Raw genomic sequence first — 24628 nt, forward strand, 5'->3', positions numbered from 1 at the left:
CCGAACGTAGAGATGCACCTTTAAGACACGTGTAAATACACAAATCAAAACAGATTGAAAACAACTTAAGTCGTTCATAATACTACTAGAACACTTTACACGATATAAGTTAGGTGAACGCGTTAAATACAAAACATTTCTTAGTCCCTTTCAAGACCGGAATATAGTTTATTCAGATGTTGTTATAATACAATACAACAATACAGTACAATACAATACAATACAATACAATTTATTGGTGAAATATTTAAAGGTTCATATTAGATGCCTCAGGTAATCCAGATAAATGTCTCTGTCAGATACAAATTGCGGAAATCGTGAACTTTGCACTTAAAACTGGTCCGCAAATGTGGTATGTTCAGGTAGCGGTACTACACACTTCAAATGGGACTTTTAACGTGGATCCAAGAATAAAATTCTAGCATCAAATCTTGTGGAAATCTCGCCTCTCCAAGAAATGTGAAGTGTAATCAGGGCAGAGGTTTACACTTCAACGACGTTAACTCATGTAGGAGCCTTCTTTCTCATGAAAGACTTCTTGGCTATTGAATGAGAGCCCCTGAATTGAAGCAAAATGATGCTTATGCATTAATATCGAGCGCACTCACAAAGCGAACAAGCATTTATATTGCCACCGACGAAAGATATTTAGTTATTCCCAGGTAGCAAGTGCACTTTTACCTTATTTAAGTATAACTCAACGGTACTGAAACCCCCCTAAAAGTGCAGTTATCCATTGGCTTTATCAATGATATTAAAGTCAGAGTTAAGCACTGACCTTCACGCAAACACAACCGCTGATTCTACCAAATGAAACCTTATTGTGCATCCTTTACAGATAACACATTGATTCAATGTACACCTACAAATGTTATTTTATTTAATATTTCACATCCAGTAAAAATGCATTGGCAAGGTGAACTGGAAAGTATTTACCTTACCATCAGCATGTTACCTAATTATCTTAGCAAGATGTGAAGTTCTATTGTTTGCTCGTTTGCGTTCATGCCCCGCCTCTCCCGTCTGACTAAAACCTGGCGCCTGGCTACAACAAACAAAAGCTAGGCGCTCGCAGGTCTATAGCCTCGACTTAATACAATTAAGGCGGACTTCAATCACTCTCTTACGTGTGCGTCCACAAGATCGGCGCTAACACAACACTGTTTATCCGTTCAGCAAATTTGCCTACTTCGCTGCTGAACCATGTCGATGAGCCCCAAGCATACTACGCCCTTCTCAGTTTCAGATATTTTGAGCCCCATCGAGGAGAGCTACAAGAAAGTTGGCATGGACGCTGCGGGTAACCTCGGAGCTCACTTGACAACTTACCGCCAGCCACAGGTCCCACAGCCGGGAATGCAACAGCATCCGATCGGACATAACACGTCGGTACCTGCGGCCACGTACCACATGTCACACGGGGTGCCACAAATTTCACACACTGCTATGGGAGGCTACTGCAACAGCAATATTGGCAACATGGGCGATCTCCCTGCTTACCAAGATACCATGAGAAACGGTGCAAGTGCGACAGGCTGGTACGGCACGAATCCGGACCCGCGTTTTTCATCCAGTAAGTGTAACCATTGTTTTTTGGGGCGAGCGGGGTTGGTCAAACAGTAAGCTGGCGGAATCGGAAAAGATATTTCAAGTCTTCTAAATGTGCTAACTGTATGGAAATGGTGTTACAAAATCTACTATCTTCAAACGCCTTAGCGTCCTTTGATTTTCAACAAGATGTCTATTGCATGGATAATTTGTGCTCAGTTGTGTTTAGTTTTATTCACATACTTTTCTGGCATCGTAAATCTTTGTAATTCGTGGAGAATCTAGGAGAGCTCAAGTTATCCTGCCCATAGTTAGTAGGCGACACAAGGCAGCTCACTCATGTCTTATATGCTGTGCCATCGTGACCAGATTAAATAATTTTCATTTGTAAATCATGATTTAACAATAAGTTGAAATAGATATTAGCCAGTTGTTATCTTTCGTGATTAATGTCCGGCAAAATGTTAATACATCCGATGTAAAAGTGCACGGCATATTGTGTGAAAACACCAACAGCATTTCTAACATCTTGAACATTTAGTATTATGCTACAATTATTCCGCGAAAGTATGCCACAAACCTTAGCACACACTTTGTTCCTGATTTGAACCTTTTTTCTATTATCCGCTCTATTTTAAGATGGCAAAGCCCTAATTCATTTGCTAATGGATAGATTTTAGAAGTCGGTTTCACTTAAACTCATTTCAGAAAGAAGTAATCTAAATGTTAATTTAATTGGTTGGAGTTCGAACACATCTCCATCGGCTTTTGGATATTTGACGCATATATGTATGTTGCAATAAATACATTTACAGTGTTTTAAATGTATACTTACTTAATTGCAAAAGTATTTTCTGAGTTTATTCTTTTATTCTCTTTAGTTTCCCGCTTCATGGCCCCGTCTTCAGGAATGAACATGGGTGGAATGGGGCCTCTGGGTTCTCTTGGAGACGTTGGCAAATCCATGGCTCCTCTCCAGAGTACGCCAAGGAGAAAACGCAGAGTGCTTTTCTCTCAAGCCCAGGTTTATGAGTTAGAGAGGCGCTTCAAACAGCAGAAATACCTCTCGGCCCCTGAAAGGGAACATTTGGCCAGCATGATCCACCTCACGCCCACCCAGGTGAAGATCTGGTTTCAGAATCACCGATATAAGATGAAGCGACAAGCGAAAGACAAAGCAGCTCAGCAACACATGCAGCAGGACAGCGGCGCTTGCCAACAGCAGCAACAGTCCCCGAGAAGAGTGGCCGTACCTGTCCTGGTTAAAGATGGCATACCATGCCAAGGAGGTGCCAATGCCCCAACCTCGACCATGCAGACTCAGCAACAGCAATCTACAAATGCAGCAATCACCGTGGCTACCAATGGCGCAGCTCACGGCCCAAGTCAGCAAGCAAATAGCGCAGGTCAGACATCGGAATTAGGACAAACTCCAGGAAGTCCTATCCAAAGCCACGTCACTAGTTTGTCTCACCTAAACTCTTCTAGTTCTGATTATGGTACATCCATGTCATGCTCTACTTTACTGTATGGTAGGACCTGGTGAATGATTCACGTTGCTTGTGTTTCAATACCATACTGTATTGATTCATATCTGCTGCAGTTTGGTAGAGTGTTGTGGACACTGGTTTCCGTAGACATGAATCAATATAGGAGGCTCCCGCTGCATTCTAGGAAAATACTTGTGAATTTATTTTGTTTTGTAGACTTGAAGTGCACATATTTCTGACATATATCACAGTGAAAAAGACTTATTTTGCAGATAGAGACTGAAGTTTACAAGAGACAGTATCACTGTATCTAAGATCTGTACATGTAACGTGTATCTGTGGAATAGCATAGAATGAAGCGTTGGAAATATAAAAGTGTTAACAAAGATGTGACACCCATTAATATTCTTTCCTCGGAAAGATAAGAAATACGATAGGTTTATTTAACACGACTTGGTATTTTCTTAGTTTTTACTATAAAACTTAGGTGTATATTTCTGTAAAATGCACATGTCTGGGCCGAATGTAGAGTTTTTAGCAATTTGTATATGCTGTGAAAAAATGTTTCATGAACGACTGAGCGTGTACAGTATTTGATAGTTTGTTCGTTAATGCCGGCGTGAAAATACGTTTTTGCTGTAACTTAAAATAGACAATTGGTATAAATATAGTTCTAATAAATTATGAAAATCTAAACCTCAATAACCCCAACTATTTTATTGCATACCATTCTCAATTTCCAGTGATGATCATCATTGCTGTTCGTGACTGGACTTCAGCGCAATGTATTTATGTTGCATATTTTTTAAGTTCCAACCACACAAAGTAGGCAAAAGGAAACTGTTAATAGGTTCTTGACGATTTATAAAATAATGAAGGATCTGCCACGGTGCCCTATTTATTTATTTTTAATGCACGGGTAAACCGGTTCGATATCTGTACATTATAGATATAAATTATATCTATCTATCTATATCTAAAGGACGATTAAATTCGTGGTTGGATTTAGTATCTGTGGGCAAACAAGTGGACAAACCAATTTCGCATTCCTCTGCCCCATCTTTATTGTTGGCGATAGGTAAACAGCCGGACTTGTAATTATAGTGGGAAGATTATTTGGTTGAAAATCAGTATTTCCTTTAACGGTGATAGCTACATTCGGAGGTGAATGAATTGTAAGGCAGTCAATGCTTACATTCTAAATGCGGACGGGATGACCTGTGCCGTTACTGGCGCTGTTAATATCCACCAGTTCGAAGTCCACAGATGTCAAACGTTAGAAAGTTCAATTTGTGCTCGATGGTAAGCTCCAAAGTCGAACACGTAACGATCTAAGTAGTCAGGGAGCTTCGCCTATATTTATTTTGAATTAATTCCGCAGAGTGAATTAAACTTAAAGTAGTTAATGAGGCCAAAGTGTATTTCAATTAGGACGATCAAGTATGATTTCTCTATGGAAGACTCTGTTTGTTCTGGCATTAAGAAAATCTCAGTTGTTTGCTATTAGCGAAAGGAAAGATTTACGAGCTACGCTTCCAAAACCGGACAATTTTAAACTAAGCTCGCAAGAACCCGTGTTAATGTTCAGCGATTATATGCACGGATTTCAAATTAAATTGACATTCGCAGAATATGTGATCTAGTAATCCGTTTAACTGACATCTTGTTCAATTTTACAAACAGTGCTTGGATTCAGCATTGACACGAGTTTGGTGTCTGGCTGATCGTGTCAGCCAATCGTGCTGTCCCGCTTAAAGAGCTACTGAAAATCTTGTGTATCGAGATTGGAAAGATAACGACCTGGTTGAATGTGTGACATACACCAGCGACCGTGGAAAAAAAAGTGGCCAATACAACTCATGAATTGGATTGGAAGCAATGTTTCATTTTGTTTTTGCAGCCTAGGCCCAGGTCGAATTTGTTCAGCTCTGAGGGTCAGCTGCACGCCGTTTATGACGCTGACCGCTGTGTTTGATTATTAACAAGCACCAATTTTTTTGAAGTTTTAGAGGGAAGCGACCTGATCTTTGACTGCATTCGACAGCGGTGATCGATGTTCGCAGCAATGTTAGCAGTGCAGTTGAAACCTTCCCTTTAAATAGAAGATCAAATATTTTAGAATGCCCTTTTTGATGCCGCGTACCTATTTGTGGAACGTCGGTCTCTGCCCTAATGTTATTAATGTTAGAATATTTCTGAAATAAACATAATCGTCGCCTAAATTGTCGTTCAAACATACTCTACAATATTTATGCATTGACCTCAGTTGTTTAAATGGAATAGATGTAGAAAAAATATAATTTTGAAGGGATCCTTGCGAATTACGTCGTTATAATGTTGAGATGTGTAAATGTTTTTTTAAATGAACAAGTTAATATTCTTCCGACCCATGTCTGGTGACTTGCACCGATCAGGTCTCAAATACCAACGTCATTATTTTTGTGAGACACATATACATGTCAGTAACAAGTGAAAGCTCCTTATTCGAGAGGAGGCTCAGGCCTGCGGCCCTTCAGAAAATAGCATTCACAATCCGTGCAGGAGTAAACACTAACAGGCTCCACTCTCTCTCCCCCAGGAAAAGCTGGAAGAGAGCGTTTACACAACATTTCATTTATTAGATATTTAAATGATCGTTAAGTGGACTTGTACTGTTTCAAATATGAAATATGTTCTTTTGTTTCAACCGAAGTATTCCCCGCTGATGGCTCCAGGAAGAGATGCCTGACCAGGAGGCTGTTTAAATTCAGTTCTCTACCAGGTCAGAAATATTCGGTTGTATGGCAATTGAGGAATTAACTAGTAAACATTAAGGTAAGTCAGAATCAGTGTTTCTTAAACAAAAACAAAAACGTTGCTAAACCCTCTTAGTTAATACATATTCTGTTTATGGAAGAGATTTGCGCCATAAAATTGTTTTTAAACCTGATGTTTTAATTTTGTAATATAAATAATCCCCCACGAAGTAATAATAATTTTTTATCGTTTTTTTCTTAATTTATGCGTGTCATTTTCACGTCTTAAACCCATGTCGATAAACAAAATAAAGTTAAGCTGTCAGACGAATGCCAGATGATCACTGATGTTGTGCATTAAAAAAATCCTATCATCTTGAGCCGAATCCAAATCATGCAAGTTGCTTTTGAAAATAAAAACTAGACATTTAATAAACCATGCGCTCGGCTGCATGTAATTCTTTGTCCACATGATGTTACTGCTAATGGAAGGGCTTGATTATTTCATAGCAAAATATGAATTAATATTAAGGTATCACTAACAGTATTTTTTAAAGTATCCTGAAATGTCCTGCCTATAAGTAACTAAATGCGTCGTTGGTAAACGCGCGATTTTTTCCGGTGCTGTGCAAAACTCGCCGAACATGTCCATTTTTCTACATAATGAACATCGACACCAATTGTTTTAAAATATGCTCTATTCGCAAATAGAAAACTAGAGGCAATATAAATAAAGAATACTAGTGCGATGTACAATAAGAGGTAATATATAATACGATAAGATAAGAAAAAGAGACCAAATGGAAAATTATGGAAAACATTATACAGTACGAATAATATTTTTATTTTAAGCTTATTTGTAGAAAAGTATATACAAAGGTAAAGCCGCCAAACCATACACATCCTTGATATGATCCATTAAATGTTAAGTCAAAGAATATATTTTATACCAACGCTTCCCATTCAAGTATAAGTAATAATCTGAACATTGCATGACAATCAACTTTTCATCATAAGTATTTGGTTACAATTAAAATCTGAAAAGTGCCATGTTCCTTTTCTCGTCGAAAGGATGCAAAACCCGTCACTGGAGCTAATAATCTTAAATTCAGAAAGAAAATGATTAAAATCACAGTGGCTGTGTGAAACTCGATATTTTTCCTTTTCCTTTTATGGAGATTGGTATAATTGATATATTTACACCGCAAAATTGTTATATGCATTTATACGGGTATCGCATGAGCATCTATATCCACATTCTAAATTAAAATTCGCAATCATTAATATTCTAAAGTAATATTCGCATGATGTCCTAAATACTTCTCACATTTCGCAATCATCATTGAATGCAATATCCTGCTAACCCAAATTAAAAATCTGGATAACAAAAATATCTTATCGGTATAATATTATCGAGGTTTCCCAGTATAACATAAAATTGAAGCGGTACACCACATTTTATTAGATATACATCTATTATTTGCATTATCTTGTGATAGGATGCATCCTCCAAAAGTATATTGTTTTCGTGTTTAGTCTGATCTGCATTTTTGCATTGTTCGATTATAAGCTCCATGCATATAATGTTAGTGTATTAATAATACCTTTCACAGTTATTGGTTATATTCACGTTGGAGAAAATATCACTCCGTTTTGAAATATTGTTACATGTTATTTATATGAACAGCCGTGAGATCACGGAACTCTGACGGAAATCTGGCTTTATGAAGGAGATGGGATTTTATCTTAGCATAGAATATTGCAAAACAGTACGCAAATGGTACGATTTGTTAGGGTAGGGTGAAAATAATTGAAGAACGACCTTCACATTCAATGATAGTTAAGATAATCTTCACATTAAGATAGTTATGTGAATGCATCACGTTTGCGCGCAAATTTAAGAGTGACGCTCTATTCTGGACGATGTTCTGAATCAAAGGAAATGAAATAGCTACTTTTCAAAGCTTCGCAACGAAGGAATTAATGTTAAAAGGAAATTAATGAACGCAGATCACAGAGTATTGGTGCGCAAGTACCGCCGTGTGACCTGGAAAGTAACAATTGATTAAAACCTGGGGGGTAACGAGAACATTGTTAGCTATCAGGTACTTGTGAACTGTTGACATATTTTCAGGTGCACGTTGCGCTTGTGTATGGAATTAGCTTTAGAATATGATTTCGCTGATCAAAGCCCAACGATCAGAGGGATTAGAAGACTGTGACGCCGCTGATATTATTTATTATTGATTGATACCATTTTTTCGAAATATGTATGAAATAATTAATTACCATTTCATTTGAATCATTAAACACAAATATCAGCCATGTTTATCATTTAGACAAATTGTAAGAGGTGTCTGGAGGTTTTAAAACAATATTAAATTAAAACATATCGTTGAAAAAATCCCTGATGACTCGCAGCAATATACACCTTATTATAGTTGAAGCGATAGGTGCAGGTCAATTCCATAATGTTCATTTGACTATATTTCAAATTTGCTATAACGTTAACAAATTAATTGTTAGAATACAGCAAAGTGGACTTGTCAGTAAAATTTGCAGCTACCAAAACAGCAGTTCAAATATGATAAATGCAACAATGCTTATAATAGAAAGCAACCCAATTAATCAAGAAATATATTCATTAATAAACGTTTCCTTCAGATACAGAAACATTGATGACTACAACTTACTTTGTATATGTTTATCTTGTGTAATCAGGCATAGGCAATCGTCTTTAAGACAACATCATAGGTTGGGTTGGATATTAATTGGGTTGGAAGCTGAGGTTCCAATTTGGGCATTTACTGCGTATTTAGTTTCATTAATGCCAAAGTAGAAAGCTGCAGTGTCATTATTGCTTATTTCAATGCTACCACTTTAAGTAACAGTGGCTGACAAATGTGGCCTTCTAAGGAACACTGGGTTATTTCTCTGATCAAGCACTACGAGTCTATCAGCAGATAAAATGTTCGGGTACAATCAATGCTAGGCACATTTGTATAAAGATTGCAGCAGTGACAAACAACTCAAAACCCATGATTTCTCATTTTCCCCGCGGAGACATGTCGCCCCCATTTGTTCACTTCAATAAGGCGCTTCTATGCGAGTCATTGAAGCTATTGTTGGGAAAATCAGTAGCAAGACCCAGACGAGTAAGAACACCATTCTCTGCGTTCTGTTTGGGCAATTTACAACGGCAACGTAATTATCTAGCCGAGACACTCATAAATGGCAAAAGTTGGAAAATAGATCGACCCCACTCAGATAAGGCCCGGTTGCACAGGTCTGCGGCCAGCTTCCTTTCACTGCGGGTTTTCAGAAGACTGCAACGGCTGATTCGGATTCAGCACACATAATCAGTTTGTGTCTTATTTCCATTTGAAAACAGGCACATTTGCAATCATGAAAGCTCGGGATAGTGAATGATTCAGAATGAATGCAGAATAGAAAGTCATGTTAGGCGTTGGGAACATATACTTAAGGTTTTATAACTAAAATACTCACCCCCTGCCAGAAAGAAGAAAATAAACTAACGTTGTAATGAACTCTAACCTCGAACACGCATTTTTAGATTAGAGTTGCCAATTCACAGTTACCAAATCTAATCATGCAACGTATTAGAAAAAACACGTATCTTTTTGACACATCATCACTCAATTGATGTGGCTATTTTCTAACTTTAGTCTCCAAATGGTTAATTCTATTTGGAAAGTAAGATGCTTTCTATCTAAAGCTATGTTTACCAGGATCCACTAGTTCTTAACCGATTAACCTACTTAAAGAAGCCATGCTGCGTTTATTAGTTTCTTTCAGATCACTGCTGGTTAATCTACAAAATACACGTTGTTGATGATGAAATTTATTTTCCCGATTATTTAAAAGACTGGGCTAAAACAATGTGTTTTATTTAATCAAACACGTTTTACAATCTGGGCACCATTCTCTTTGTCCAGCACATGATCATCTTTCCTCTGAAGTATGAATTGATTTATATCTTGCCACGTTTTGCTGTTTGAATCGTTTGCGTTTTGAGTTGCAATCATCTAAAAACAAAGTTGTATCACAAATGAGCGCTTCAAAATAAAAATAAAACAGGCAATTTGATAAAGTTTAGCCTTCGTGGCATGATTGACCATTAAATGATGTAGCGGTTCGACCCAGAACGTCACCATTTCTTTCCACCCAGCGATGCTGTTCGGCTCGCACATTGTATGTTGCCCATTACATGTAATGATAATAATTTATTTCGACACAATGTACATATGAAACACCCTGTCTCAGGTTTTAATATATTTTAGGTAACCATTACTACCTTTCCCCACGTATTTAAAAAAAAAATCTGTGGTTGAGTTTATGACATTTATGAGTAATTGCTGAATTACTCAACGTATCGATTGTTTTCCCCTCGTTTCTAAAGGAATTAATATCGTAAAAATAAAACGAACGCGAACTTCTTTCAGTTTTTTTAATCATATACATCATACCTGCATTTCTCCTATTTTCCGCCAAGCGACCCTGCATGGTTGCTTAAAGAGACAGTTTTAATAAGTAGATAGAAACATATTGTCTCCACACAACCATGGCATTAAAATTAATGGTATTTAACATATTTTAATGTGATTGTATTCAAAGAAACGTAACTCTAAACAGTTACTTTACTTTATAGTTACATTCAACATACGTTCAACGTTCAGTGATCAATCTTTTCAGTTGACACACAATCCGCACCTTGGCGAAATGCAGCAAATATGAACCACTGCCACTCACAACGAGCAGCGATGGTGCCTCTTCATGCACTAATATATACAAAACACTTCAAATTTCTGTAATTTCTAATAGGATCTAACAGCAACCTAGATTGACAAATGATTGCTTTACCATTAGGCGTTGGCAGAGTTTTGCTCAAGCTTTGTAGAGTGACCACGGATTATATTTGCATCTCTTTGGACTCTATGTGTGGTCTTGTTTGGATTGCTTGTAACTGTTGAAAATTACTTGTGGGAAGCGTGCGTGCACTCATCATCATCCCTTTAATAGTAGAATGTAATTCTCAAGATGGTGGGCAAATATTTCGCATATAGCTTTAAGCGTCAAATTTATCAAAAATCAAAGCAATTAGAAAATAATCTCTTCAGTCTGAAGAAGGGTTTCGGCCCGAAACGTCGCCTATTTCCTTCGCTCCATAGATGCTGCTGCACCCGCTGTGTTTCTCCAGCATTTGTGTGTACCTTAGAAAATAATCTCGTCGTAAAGGCATTCAATTTACAATTTGCTCAAGTTGTTTACAACTGTCAATGTACAAAAAAGCTTAATAGCATAATAAAATGTATTGAAGTTTAATTGGAACTCATTTTACTTCATCTCTGGCGTAGCTGATGATCTAAGGAACAGCATTAGAAAGACGAAGTGTACATTTGCAATATATATATATTTACTTGCAATATTGCAAATATACGCTTCATCTTTCTAATATCATTACTTCACTGAAATGCATAGTATCTGTCGGAGATCATTACAGATGACTATGCTATATTCTGTGGACAAGTGGATAAAGACTTCTGTTTGTTTAATAAAATTAAGGAAAGTGGGGAAAATCTTGCCTTGGAATCTGAACTATTTTCACTGATATAAATCAAATAGCATGCGAGTGAAAGATAGAAAGATTAATAATCCTATATCATTTATTAAATAGCAACAAAGATATTTGGTGGAATATACTAAAATTGAGTTTGAATTGTTCAAAACGACGATTAATTATGTTGCATTTGTGCAGTTTATGTGGATTCTAATGAATTACCAAAGTGCAAAACAACGTTTCTCGAAGAGCGTAAACTTTTCGTAATGAACTTCTTTGCGGAATTGGCCACAACTCAACTAACAGTATTTGAAACTATTAATTAAATAAATTTCTCTGCGCAAGCAAAGCTATTATTGTGCACTGTCTGCCTCTGTTGGAAGGAAGCAATATTAAAGGCACAAATCCGCACAGTTCAATGTTCTTCTATACATTTTAAATAGTCAGCATTAATAACACTGGCACACAACAAGAACACAGAAATATTTTTAACATAAACTTTTAAAAAAATACCAAATTAAGATATCAAGTACATTATTTAACCGGTTCAACGTGCTAATTCTATTTCAGTAAAAAATTGCAATAAGCGTAACGAAGAATGCAATCAGTTTCTCAAAAACGCACTGGCTCCTTGAATGAACGAATAATAAAATCGTGCTTGATGCTGGTAATTTACTGACTTTAATGTATGGTAAATAATGGATCAAGAAGATGTAAATATTGAAATATGTGCCTCAACGTGTTTTACATTATTCTTCCAATTGTATTTGATTATTCTAAGAATGTGGTCATGTCTTCAATGTGCAACCTGGTAACATTTTGTTTTACCAAAAGTGCAGTGGGTAAATTATTGTGCGAGTCACACTTATTAACGAACAGCATATCTATCACTTGCATAGAATTGAAGTTTTAAATAAAATCAAAATTTACAGTAAACATAAATACTTGAACTATTTGGTATTTTCAATTACATATTCTAATGTATACAAATTACAGTAACTCATATTTGAACTGAATTTCGCATCCAAAATAAATAATACTGATGTCATCAAAAGGCCAAAGTAAGTGTTAAGTTCATGAGCTGACGGTCCCAAATACCTATTGTTTATTGCCACGGTTCATTTGTTATCGCCGCACTGTGTCCATCAGACATGTATTATCTTCTGTGTCTTTTTCTGTTTGTTTTTGGAATATAAATTAGATTCCAACCAGGTTTAGTTAAACCTCACCGCTCAAATTCATGATCTCTGAAACCACCCGCAGACTTGCCACCTCTTAAACGAAATAAAAGCAGAGGGATATAAATAAATTCAGCCCATTAACGACAAAATATGTATGTACTCGTTTTGGATTTCGCTGTGATGCTTAATACATTGCTGCCACTATCCTTGGGCACATTTTGAACGTTAAAGTAGTTTGACACTGGTTATTATAGCGATTACTCATTTTAATACCGGGTTCCCAAAAAGAAATAGAATAGCAAAAAAATGTGAATAAAGCACATACAACAGCGACAATTCAGCAAGGGTTCGTTGGTTTCTGTTTATACTTGTTCCATAACAACAAATTGCATTTGGATTTTTTTTGAGAACTTCAAGGCGATGGCGTCAATCTAGGTTAATACACTTCTTTAACGAGGCGACGTAACAAAAATAGCCCGTTATCTAACGGCTATGAACTATTTTGCCGATTCTGGGATTCAATTCTACTATAGAACACCGAGGGCAAAATTAGATTATATTGAATGTATGTTGACTTGTTATTTTTATTTAAAGTCGTAACGTTTGAGAAAAATATGAGATAAATATTACAAAACATTCTGACCATTGCCTATTTTGTATTTATGAAGTGAAACAAATTGAATTTGAAATAGTTTTATGAGAGGCAATTTATAGGTAATGGCGTAAGGCAGTTGGAAAAAGTGGCAACGACTTTAAGACATAAACGGGATTGCGTGCATTAGAACTGCAGATATAGTCATTTAATTCTAAACATATATTTTAAAATAAATATTGTAGCTTGTTATGAAAGCCACCCTATTCTTGAAAGGTGCAGCGTCGCATTGACTCGCAGCCGCGCAAAATCATTGCGGCCTTTTCCATTTCACATCCAGAACAAAACTGTACAGATCCGTTTAATTTCACGCTCCTTTATCATCGCAGGGATACCAATTTAGCATGGGATGTTTAAAAGCAATATAGAAAGTAAAGGAGAGGATTCACAGACTGTCGTCTTTTTATCATTGCCTCAAATGTGTGTAGTCATTTATGTTACCCGTGACGAGTCATGAAATTAGAAACCCTAGCATACTTAGGGCATGACACTGCCAAGTCAAAAACTTGTAGAACTTTACGTACTATATTTCATGTAAGTTCCAGAGGGAACTCGCTGGCATGTGTGTGGATAGGGGAGACATACAGTGTCTGAAGTAAGTCGATGAGCAAATACAAGTAAGAGAAGATTTGACAAGGCGCCCCACTCACTTCGCCGACTCGCTCGCTGGTTCCACGCGGTAGTCACAGCAACAGCGGGCAGCGCTGCCGGACACTCGGTCAAAACCACCAACGGGCGCGGACCGCTGTTTTCAAGCCACATTCGCGGTCGTGTGGGAGGTTACCAAGCCGGGGGAATTTCGGAAGGGGCACCAAACAATACAGCCAGTCGTACCTGGAGTGAGAAAGCGGTGGTCATTCTCCAACGAAACAAATCCCAGGTGGGGTTTTTTTGGCATATGACCCACCTTAGATCAGAAATAGAGATACACGTGTACCAGGTGCATTAAGACCGAGTGCAGCAGTTCCTGGCGTGGCTGCAACTGTGCAGCAGAATTTTTTCTGCTGTCAAAAACGATTAACCGATGAGTGCAACTTTTCTGACTAATGCTCGTCCAACTTTTCACAGGCCAGGTTTTGTGTTAACACGAATTAACATGCCATGCGACGTAATCACTGTTTTGAGGGATTTGAACTCCGTCTTCTCAGTCGTGTATCAACACAGCTCTTGAGTCGTGACTCAGTCATTACTGACTTTGGGACGGTCCAATCGCTTTTCACTCTCCCTGGATATGGACTGCAAACGTTCGAATTGTACATATTGTTCGAATAATTGTCCCCTTTAACCTCAAAAACCGATTGTTGTCGACTTGAAAAAAAAAGGTGCTGGAGGAACTCAGCGGTCCAGGCAGCATATGTGGAGGGAATGGGCAGGTGATGTTTCCAGCGCTCCCCCCCCCCCCCCCCCCCGCTTCTACAATCTGTCCAAAGAAGACCCGCCTGTCCATTCCCTTCACAGATGCTGCCCGACCCGCTGAGTCCACCAGCACTTTTTGTTTTGCTTAAGACTCCAACATCTACAGTTTCTGTTGTCTCCGTTTCGTTGTCCGATTGGTTCTTTTCTAGATTTTGAACGCTAGTGGTATTACATGTTAAGGTCACGGAGGTGAACACATGACCCTTCCTGCCCGATCACCATGGTTGAGACTGATCCAATGTCTCTCTTGATATCCTCGTCCTCCGATTTCCCCGTATCCAAAAATAAAATGATAGTTTTCCTTCTCGCAAGCCCTAATATTGAGGCTACTTCTCTTGTTCTAGATTTTCTAGGTGGAGAAGAAGCCTCTGTGATTCTTTCTTCTAGTCACCCTTCAGAATCCTCATTGCCTCAATGGGATCACATCTGGTTCTTTAAACGCCTGTGAAAATTGGCCCTTCCTATACCGGGGTGGTGGCGGAGGCAATCGAATTGTGGCGTTTAAGAGACTGTTGGATAGGCACGTGGCTATGCAGGGAATGGAGGGATATGACTTAAGTGGCGCCAGGTAGGAGTTGTTATTGAATGTTGGGTACAGACATTGTGTACCAAAGGCTTCGTACCCATTCCTATATTCTTTTTCCGTTTATTCCAACATACTCATAATACCACTGTAGTGAATTTACACTGCGTAGTGTCCAAAACAACCCATAGACCAAAACTGCACAAAGCAATCTAAATTCACCCTCACCAACACCTTGTACAACTTTAGCAAGATTTTCTTCTTATTGTACTCCGAGCCCCTTGTAATAAAGGACAACATCCCATTTATCTTCCTAATTCTTCAGCATTTATCTTCTGCATCTGATATCTCCTTGAAAGTGACAGCACAGGTAGCCAATGTGGTTAAGAAGGCAAATGGATAGTCGCTTTCAGTCGTCAGAGCAATGCATATAAATAGTAAGATTAAACGAGAACTTACCAGTTTGAAGTTTGATCTGTATTTTATGAGGAGTTACGATGAGGGATTACGTGAAGAAGCCTGCCACGATGCCTGCGTGTCATTCTTCAAAGCAGCTGTGTGAAATCACAGATAACTGTAATGACTAAACATAGTAAGATTAGAGAAGAGATACCAGTTAAGTATATGATCAAGGGTGGGAGCGGAGGGCACGTAATCCCTCATCGTAACTCCTCATAAAATACAGATCAAACTTCAAACTGGTAAGTTCTCGTTTAATCTTACTATTTTACTTCGGAGTCACGTGAGTGACTACGTGAAGATTTTAAAGCTCTGTGATTTCATGCCATGGAAACGAGTCCATGCATCATGTCTGCCTTGATGACTGTAGGAGGAATTGTGTTAACATAATTTGGACATGAATTCAACATTGAAATCATAAAATTTATTAACACAAAATTATAACCCCTTTTTATGGGTTTAAATTAATTTACAGAACTTAAAATTGTTTCTGCAAACGCTCCAGGTTTCATTACTGGTTTGTTGTAAAATAATTGGAATGTTTTTTCCCCAGACCATCCTGCTGCCTTGAGGATTTGGTCCATTGGTACATCCAACTGTATCGCTGCCGATGTAGCTGCAGCCATGGTGGAATGAGATTTAAAAATATTAGTATCCACCCCAGCCTGTGTTAGCACCTGTTTCAGCCATCTTGAGATGGTCTGGACCGTCACTCTTTTGTGTGGTTGCTTGTGGCTGACCAAAAAGTGCCTTCTCATTGCCTCTTAGGATTTTCGTTTTCTCCATGTATAACGACAGATGTCTTACTATACACAGACGGTCATCTGTTGGGTATGACCTAAATTGTATATTTAGGCCTGCTGATCCCTGTCTGTTCTGCTTTATTAACTCATAGATATGAAACGTAATATTTTCTGTTGAGGAAGTCATGTTGTCCAGTCTTAGTTTATGCAGTGACTGTACCCTCTGTGCCGTGACCAATGTCATTAGCATGACTGTTTTTAATGTCAGTCTGTGTAGGGACAGAGCTGTTGCTGGAGACCAATTCCTGAGCATCTTCAGGACAATACTTACATCCCATATTTGGGAGTACCTGGTTCTTGGGGGATTAGTATTAAAAATTCCCCTCATAAGTTTTGTTACCAGTGGGTGAGTCCCAACAGAGTAACGCTCTGTCCCCTGCCATAGGTAAGTCAATAGGGCACTTCTGGCGCAGTTGATGGCACTGTAACTGAGCCCCTCATCATAGTGGAGGCCTGCCAGATATTCTAGAACAGACGGGATGTTCATGTCTCTGTAGGTGATGTTGTTTTTATGGCAGTACATCTCCCACTTCCTGATATAGACCAGATACTGTTTTTTGGTTGACTGTCTTTGGGCCGCCGAGATCATGTTCACTGTTCGGTCCGTCAGTCCCAGTTGTAGTAGAGGTGTTTTTAAACTCTACAAATTAATAAGTTCAAATGTTTATGGCATGGGTGGCTATCCCTTGTTACGGGATGTAGCAATAAATCTGGTCTATGTGGGATGGTGATACATGGTTCTAATACCATGTTTAATACCAGCTGGGAACCATGGTTGAGTAGGCCAATCGGGTACTACCAAAATACCAGACGCAGAGTCTTGTTGTATTTTCCTTAATACCCGACTGATGAGGCAGAAAGGACGGAATGCGTAAATAAACAATTTCCCCCAATGCAGCGAAAATGCATCTGTCGCCGCTGCCCCAGGGTCTGGTTCCCATGAAACATAATTTGATAACTGGTGGTTAAGTCTGGATGCGAATAGATCGATATCTGGTGTTCCATATTTTGCTGTAATATCAGCAAATACTTTTTTATTCAACATCCATTCGGTGTTTTCATTAAATTTGCATGACCTGGTGTCTGCCACTAAATTTAGTCTTCCTGGTAGGTAAGTGGCTGATATCTAAATATCTCTCTGGATACACCATTGCCAAATTGTATTAGCCAGATTGTCACATGATGTCGATTTGTTTCCACCCATGTGGTTAATGTATGCTACCACGGTGGTATTGTCTATCTGTAGTCTAACATGCTGGTGATATGACCCAGTACAATATGACTTTAGGCCATGGAATGCACCCAACATTTCCAGGTAGTTTATGCCCAGTGTGAGTAATAATGATGCCTCCTGAGCAGTCCATCTACCTCCACAGCTGGTGATGGTATTGGTGGCTCCCCACCCAAGTGCACTGGCATCAGTTTGTAGTACCATGGAAGGGTTACTGACAATGATTGGATTGGAACAAAGCCAGATGTTATCTATCCACCATTTTAGTTCCATTTTAGCTTTGATTGGTAGTTTCATAGGTCTGTCAAAGTGACCTGCATTAATTTACAGTGCTTGTATTTTTGCTCTCTGTAAGTTTTGGTAATGTAGAGGTCCAAATTGTGTGGCTGGAAAGGCAGCCACCATTTTGACAATTACTTTTGCTACCAATCTGATGGATGGTTTGCTGATGTCAATGAAGTTATTGCAAGCCTCTATTAAATCTCTAGCCTTTCCCTTAGGCAGAGTCACCGACATGTGAACTGAGTCAATGGTGAACCCCAAATAGTCCATAGTAGCGGAAGGCGTTAGTTTAGATTTAACTGGATGGATAATAAATCCCAGTTTTTCAAATAACTGTTTTGTGGCTGTTACAGTTTGTTTGGCCAATTCCAAAGTTTTGCCCACAATGAGTATGTCATCTAAATATGCCATGACCATGTGTTTACGTTTCCGTAGAAACGCTAGGGCTGGTTTCAAAATTTTTATGAACAGCCTGGGGGCTGATGATAACCCATTTGGCAGTGCTTTATACTGCCAGTTTGTCCCATCCAGTTGAATTTTAAGTATATCATCTGTGGTCACCTCGTATAGGCACTGAATAGTAAGCATCTTTTAAATCGATGCTGGCCATGAAGTAACCTTTGGAAATTAATTGTTTAGCAGTAACAAAGGTTTCCATTTTGAAGTGAATATATTGTACAAATGTATTCAATTTTGTCAGATCTATGATGATGCGACAACCACCATCTTTTTTGTTTTTGGTAAATATATTGGACACGAATTCTAATGGTTCGTGTTGAGTTTTCTCAATTACACCTTTTACGTAAAGCCGCTCCAGTTCAGCTTGCGCTTTTGATTTTTCTTTATCAGAAAGCACGAACATTCGGTTCGATATATGTTGAACTAGAGGGCTGTACTTGTGTATAAACTCTATTGTATATCCCTGGATACTGCTTAAGATGTAAGTATCGGTTGTTAACATGCTCCATGCATTCAGAAAAGAATGTAATCTCCCCCCAACCTCCATGCTCCCTGTATTTTGTAGGGAACCAGACCCACCTACCTCCATAGTTACCAGTGGCAGGTTTACTTCTTTTTGTAGGTTCTTCGCTGCTGTTGTTGTGCTGGTGTCTGGATTTTCGGTTTGGTTGGCGTTGGAGGTCCCCGCATCTTCCAAGAAGGCCGGCCTGGGCCATGGCCTAAAAAAGACTCATGTTTTGAGTACCGGACCTTCGAGCTTTCACCAGTTCTGCTGGTGGGTGCGTAGGGGTGCTGTCTTTGGCTGTAGTGGGTTTTTGTTGGAGTCCCTTTTATTAGTCCAGTAGGTTCTCTCGTTCCTGCACCCCTTGCACACTTGTCTTTCCTTCAGCGGACCCCTCTTCCAGGTCAGCCCAGAACTGACCCGCAGTGCTCCCCTCTGATGAGGTAGAAGCACTGCGCAGCCCTTCAAGAGGTACTGCTGTGGGTTTATCATAGGGCCCACAGTGACCCGACTCCATGTCCCGGAGTCTGTCACGTTGGAGCAAATGCTCCACACACCGCTCCATCCGGCTCCAGCGCTCTCGGTCGCTGGCCGCCCGAGGTTGTTCAAAGTCGGACTCCTCTGAGTCCACGACCTTGTTTGTTTTTGTGTCTAGCCTTACCGCCCGGCCGCGTGGATCTGGCCGGTGCGGAGGCGACATCGGGCACAGCTGATCCCACTATCGGTGATCCGAGTGCCGCTGGCTGCTGCTGGCTGCCCGCTGCTCCGCGGTCCTCCCTCACCAGCTTTGTCGCAGACCTTGTCTTCTTTGTTTCCCGTTGGTTTCTCCACCTGTAATCAGCATGGGAAAACACAAAAAGACCGCAGTTCTTACCTGCAGGTCCTGGTTTAAATTGTCGCTACGGGGGAACGTCGTTCCACCCCGCCTCCTGCCGTTATCGACTTGTCAAAAGTCGACGGCCCCATTCTGAATAGTCTCCCGCCCGGCCGTGGTGTTCTGGCCGGCGCGGGATCAGAAATCGGCACAGCTGATCCCTTACGGGGCTTGTGCCTTCAGCTGCTGCTGGCTCCCGCAACTTCGCGGTCCTCCCCAGCCAGCTTCACTCGCAGCACTTGTAGACACTATTTTGTCCAGCTTCCCCCCCTGTGTAAAACAGCGCGGGGACAAACACTACCGCAGAGTAAATCACTTACCTGCAGGTCGCGGTTTCAAACTTACCGCTGCGGGGGAATGCTCCACCCCGCCTGTCGTTTCGCAAGCGTGAAAGCGATATGACACGCATGCGTCGTGGCGGGCTTCTTCACGTAGTCACTCACGTGACTCCGAAGTAAAATTGGCCTTGTAAATTTGCATGTAAATTATCTCTAGTGTGTAGGGAGTGGGTGGGAAAGTGGGGTAACATAGAACTAGTGTGCAAGGGTTGATCAACAGTTGACATTTACTTGATGGGCTTTAGAGCCCGTTTCCATGCTCTATCTTTCAATCAAAAGAGCAGGAAGATTCTGCTCCAACTTTATATAACTTTGTTCAGACCTTAGGTGGAGTACTGCATGCAGTTCTGATCACCGCACTATAGGCAGAATGAAAAATGCACTGTACAGGATGTGGAGGACATTCACTAAGATGTTGCCGGTGATGGAGGTTTTAGTTATTGCTGGAGTAGCTAGGACTGTTTTCCGTAGAGCAGAGGAAATTAAGAAAGTATGTGATTGAGATATGCAAAACTGAGAGGTGGATAAAACTAGAAGATATAGGTTTGAAGTGAGTGATAAGAGATTCAGTAGAGATTTGAGAAGAACCTGTTTCACCCAGCGAATTTTGATCTGGAAAACACTGAGGGAGTGATGTAAGTAAAGTCACTGAACACTTGCGCTCGGTCCGCCAATGCCGATTGGATCTCCCTGCTGCTAAACATCTTAATTTCTCTTCACATTCCCATACTGATCTTTCTGTTCCAGGCCACATGCGAACTGGAGGAACAGCGCCTCATATTCCACTTGGGTAGCTTACAACCCAATGGTATGAATGATGTATTCTCCAATTTTAAGTAACCAGTAACTACCCCTCCCCCTTTTCCCTCCCACACCCAAAAACAAAAGCTTTCACTGTACCTCAGTACATGTGACAGTAATAAGCCAATAGCAGTACCACTCGCATAAATTGTTTACATCCCTTAATACATTCTTTATAGCCTCATTGCCGCCTTAAAATTTCATCCCTATAATGTAATGTATATAATTGAAAAATAACAATTGACGACGCAAGAGCTTTTCCAAGTCTTGCAAATCAGAAAAATGGCAGATGCTGGAAATACTCAGCAGGTCAGGCGCATCCTTGGGAAGAGAAACAGAGTTAACACTTTGGCCAATGATATCATCATCAGAAATGTTTCAAATCTTGCCATTTTAATTCTCTCAAGTTGCATCTTTATCTATCATTGAGGTTCGTTCTGTCCATTGGTTACCCACTTGTTTATAGAATTTGAATTTCTTCTATTAGATAAGTACCTTCAATGGAAGCAGACAAAGGGTTTTGCTTTGATCACAGCCTTCAACCAGATTGTTAGGATCATCCTGATCCTTCATCTCAGATTGTTAAGGGCTTGGACATGCTTGAGGCAGGAGACATGTTCCCAATGTTGGGGGAGTCCAGAACCAGGGGCCACAGTTTAAGAATATGGAGTAATCCATTTAGAACGGAGACGAGGAAACACTTTTTCTCACAGAGAGTGGTGAGTCTGTGGAATTCTCTGCCTCAGAGGGCGGTCGAGGCAGGTTCTCTGGATGCTTTCAAGAGAGAGCTAGATAGGGCTCTTAAAAATAGCAGAGTCAGGGGATATGGGGAGAAGGCAGGAATGGGGTACTGATTGGGAATGATCAGCCATGATCACATTGAATGGCGGTGCTGGCTCGAAGGGCCAAATGGCCTACTCCTGCACCTATTGTCTATTTTCTATTGTCTGAATCATAACAGACTATGTTCAGAAAGTACATGTGTGGTGCTTTACTTAAGGATCGCTTTAACTTTGCACTGGAAGCTAGACATGAACAGCAATGTATGTCAGATCAAGATTGTGTGTGGCTCATTGGGGTACCTTTAGGTTGCTCTGCAGATAGACACAAAAGGACTTGGAGTAACTCAGCTGGACAAGCAGCATCTCTGGAGAGAAGGAATTGGTGACATTTTGCGTCGAGAACCTTCTTCAGACCTTCTTCAACCCGAAACATCACCCATCCCCTCTCTCCAGAGATGCTGAGTGTCCCGCTGAGTTACTCCAGCTTTTTGTGTCTGTCTTCGGTTTAAACCAGCATCTGCAGTTCCTTCATACACATAGGTTGCTCTGCACCTGATAATATTCAGATTCAGTTTCAGATTCAGATTCAGATTCAACTTTAATTGTCATTGTCAGTGTACAATACAGAGACAACAAAATGCAGTTAACATCTCCCTGGAAGAGCGACATAGAATATGATTTCAATAAATAAATCTATTTACATGCATACAGTCATAGTATTTTTCCTGTGGGAGGAGTGTCCGGGGGGGGGGGGGGGGGTGATTGGCAGTCACCGAGGTACATTGTTGAGTAGTGTGACAGCCGCAGGGAAGAAGCTGTTCCTGGACCTGCTGGTCCGGCAACGGAGAGACCTGTAGCGCCTCCCGGATGGTAGGAGGGTAAACAGTCCATGGTTGGGGTGAGAGCAGTCCTTGGCGATGCTGAGCGCCCTTCGCAGACAACGCTTACTTTGGACAGACTCAATGGAGGGGAGTGAGGAACCGGTGATGCGTTGGGCAATTTTCACCACCCTCTGCAGTGCTTTCCGGTCAGAGACAGAACAGTTGCCATACCATACTGTGATACAGTTGGTAAGGATGCTCTTGATGGTGCAGCGGTAGAAGTTCACCAGAATCTGAGGAGACAGATGGACCTTCTTCAGTCTCCTCAGGAAGAAGAGACGCTGGTGAGCCTTCTTGATCAGAGTTGAGGTATTGTGGGTCCAAGAGAGGACATCGGAGATGTTGACCCCCAGGAACCTGAAGCTGGAAACACGTTCCACGTTCCACCTCCGTCCCGTGGATGGGGGTGTGCTTGCCGCCCCTGATTGTCCTTGACATGGAGCTGTTCAGGCCAAGCAACATAATACAGCAATTATCCCACAGAAAAGGGACCTTGACGTTATCCCATAAACCTTGCTGTGCACTCAGCATCTCTGAGTCCCCCTCACAATTATTACTCTACAGTGGGTGTCGTTTTTCTTTGGTTTTCCGAGAACTATGAGTTCTCAAAATTCCAATGTTGAATCCTAATTCTTCAAGTATTCCTACCTATGCTTATGGAATTTAGTAATTCAGCACAAGTTCATGATTGGACCTATTGGGATCCATGAGGTTGGCGGAAAATGTGTGGATGGAATAGGCGTGAAATGTTATCAAAGTCTTAGTAAGGGTGGGTGGCCTAGTCATGCATATTCCATGAGAGTAGAGCAATATTTGCACAACAGCACCTGGGCCAGTGTGAGAATGAGCAATAGAACTACGTGCAAGTACGAGATGTAATATCTCAAACCTTACTAGGTTGTATTACCCTAATACCCAAAAGTGCAGGAGTAACTCAGCCACTGTGTCTTTGTGCCTATTTTTGTAAAACGGCATCTGCAGTTTCTTGTGTCCTAATACGCATAGTCTTGGCTGAATTAAGGATAATGTGGTTTACACGCAACTTGATGGGCAGTCTAAAGATAGACTGTTGATGCCCCACCCATCACTCAGAAAGGTAAGTATTTGATTAAATTTGTGGGTCTGTAGAACGTGAATAGGCCATGTTTTGGGTCAGATCCCTTCTTCAGACTCTCTGAAGAAAACTCTCTGATGAGGGGCCCCACCCTCAAATGTCTCTCTCTCTCTCTCTCTCTCTCTCCCTCCCTCTCTCCCTGCACCCACACGAGTACTGCTTCTAGGTGCTCAGCTTATGTTAACAAGCTATGCCACACCAATTTCTAGGATATGATCTTTCATCTGAGATAAATTGCACGAGTTTCATTTTTCATAAACCCACTTGTTTGTTTTCCATTGTTGCAGATTTTTCCTTTCTAATCACATTGTTCTGTAACATGATAAAGCAAAAGTAAGCTACATCTGCATTTTAGATTAGATGTAAGTACATTTTTCATCTGGAATTTGCTGATGGCCTTATTATTAATCTCTGCGCTTTTTATGTGTAGGTCCCATTAATGCAGGAGTGTAGTTCAGACACATTTTACAGATCTTTATCATTATATAAGTGATACCTGAATGAAGTGGCTGGTCAGAAGTTAAAGCACTGAATCAACGTGGCAAAATTAATGGGCAAGGTAATGCTGGCATAATTGACATTTAAATTCATCAAGCATCCTCTTTCAATATTTCTACTCTGCATGTGTACTGCACTCATAATGCTGATTGATACCTGGCTTTGGAGCACTAACTGCAAATTGCTTTGCTGGGAATCTGCTACAAAAACAGCTACAATTCCAGTTGCTCAGGGAACATTGACTAAATGCACTCTGTTCAGGGATATAGGGATAAACCGACTATCTCAGTTTAATCTCAGCAGTGGCAAACAATAATAGTCATGGTCAGAATAGCAGCAGTTGGGCAAGTGTGATTGGTTAGAGAAAGCAGGCATACATTCCATAAAAGAAAATCATGTTAACCTAATAGTTTTTGCGATCAAATGATTTAATGGAGATGTGGGGGGCAAGTTTTTTACGCAGGCAGTGAGTGCCTAAAAG

At 40.2% G+C, this 24628-nt stretch overlaps 1 protein-coding gene across 1 annotated transcript; it reads left to right on the plus strand.

Moving 5' to 3' along the window:
- Positions 1-1032: 1032 nt before the first annotated feature.
- Positions 1033-3737, plus strand: nkx2-1 (NK2 homeobox 1). The gene is made up of 2 exons (XM_033027138.1): positions 1033-1573; positions 2430-3737. The coding sequence occupies exons 1-2, from the start codon at positions 1204-1206 to the stop codon at positions 3092-3094; spliced, it is 1035 nt and encodes a 344-aa protein (XP_032883029.1). The 5' UTR covers positions 1033-1203; the 3' UTR covers positions 3095-3737.
- Positions 3738-24628: the final 20891 nt, after the last annotated feature.

This window comes from Amblyraja radiata, chromosome 9, assembly GCF_010909765.2.
Source record: "Amblyraja radiata isolate CabotCenter1 chromosome 9, sAmbRad1.1.pri, whole genome shotgun sequence".
NCBI classification, from domain to species: Eukaryota; Metazoa; Chordata; class Chondrichthyes; order Rajiformes; family Rajidae; genus Amblyraja; species Amblyraja radiata.

Excerpts from the sequence above, each read along its gene's own strand:
- nkx2-1 (XM_033027138.1), top strand. The coding sequence starts at position 1,204 with ATGTCGATGAGCCCCAAGCATACTACGCCCTTCTCAGTTTCAGATATT. Across the intron at positions 1,574-2,429 it reads GGACCCGCGTTTTTCATCCA|TTTCCCGCTTCATGGCCCCG; the intron begins GTAAGTGTAACC and ends TATTCTCTTTAG.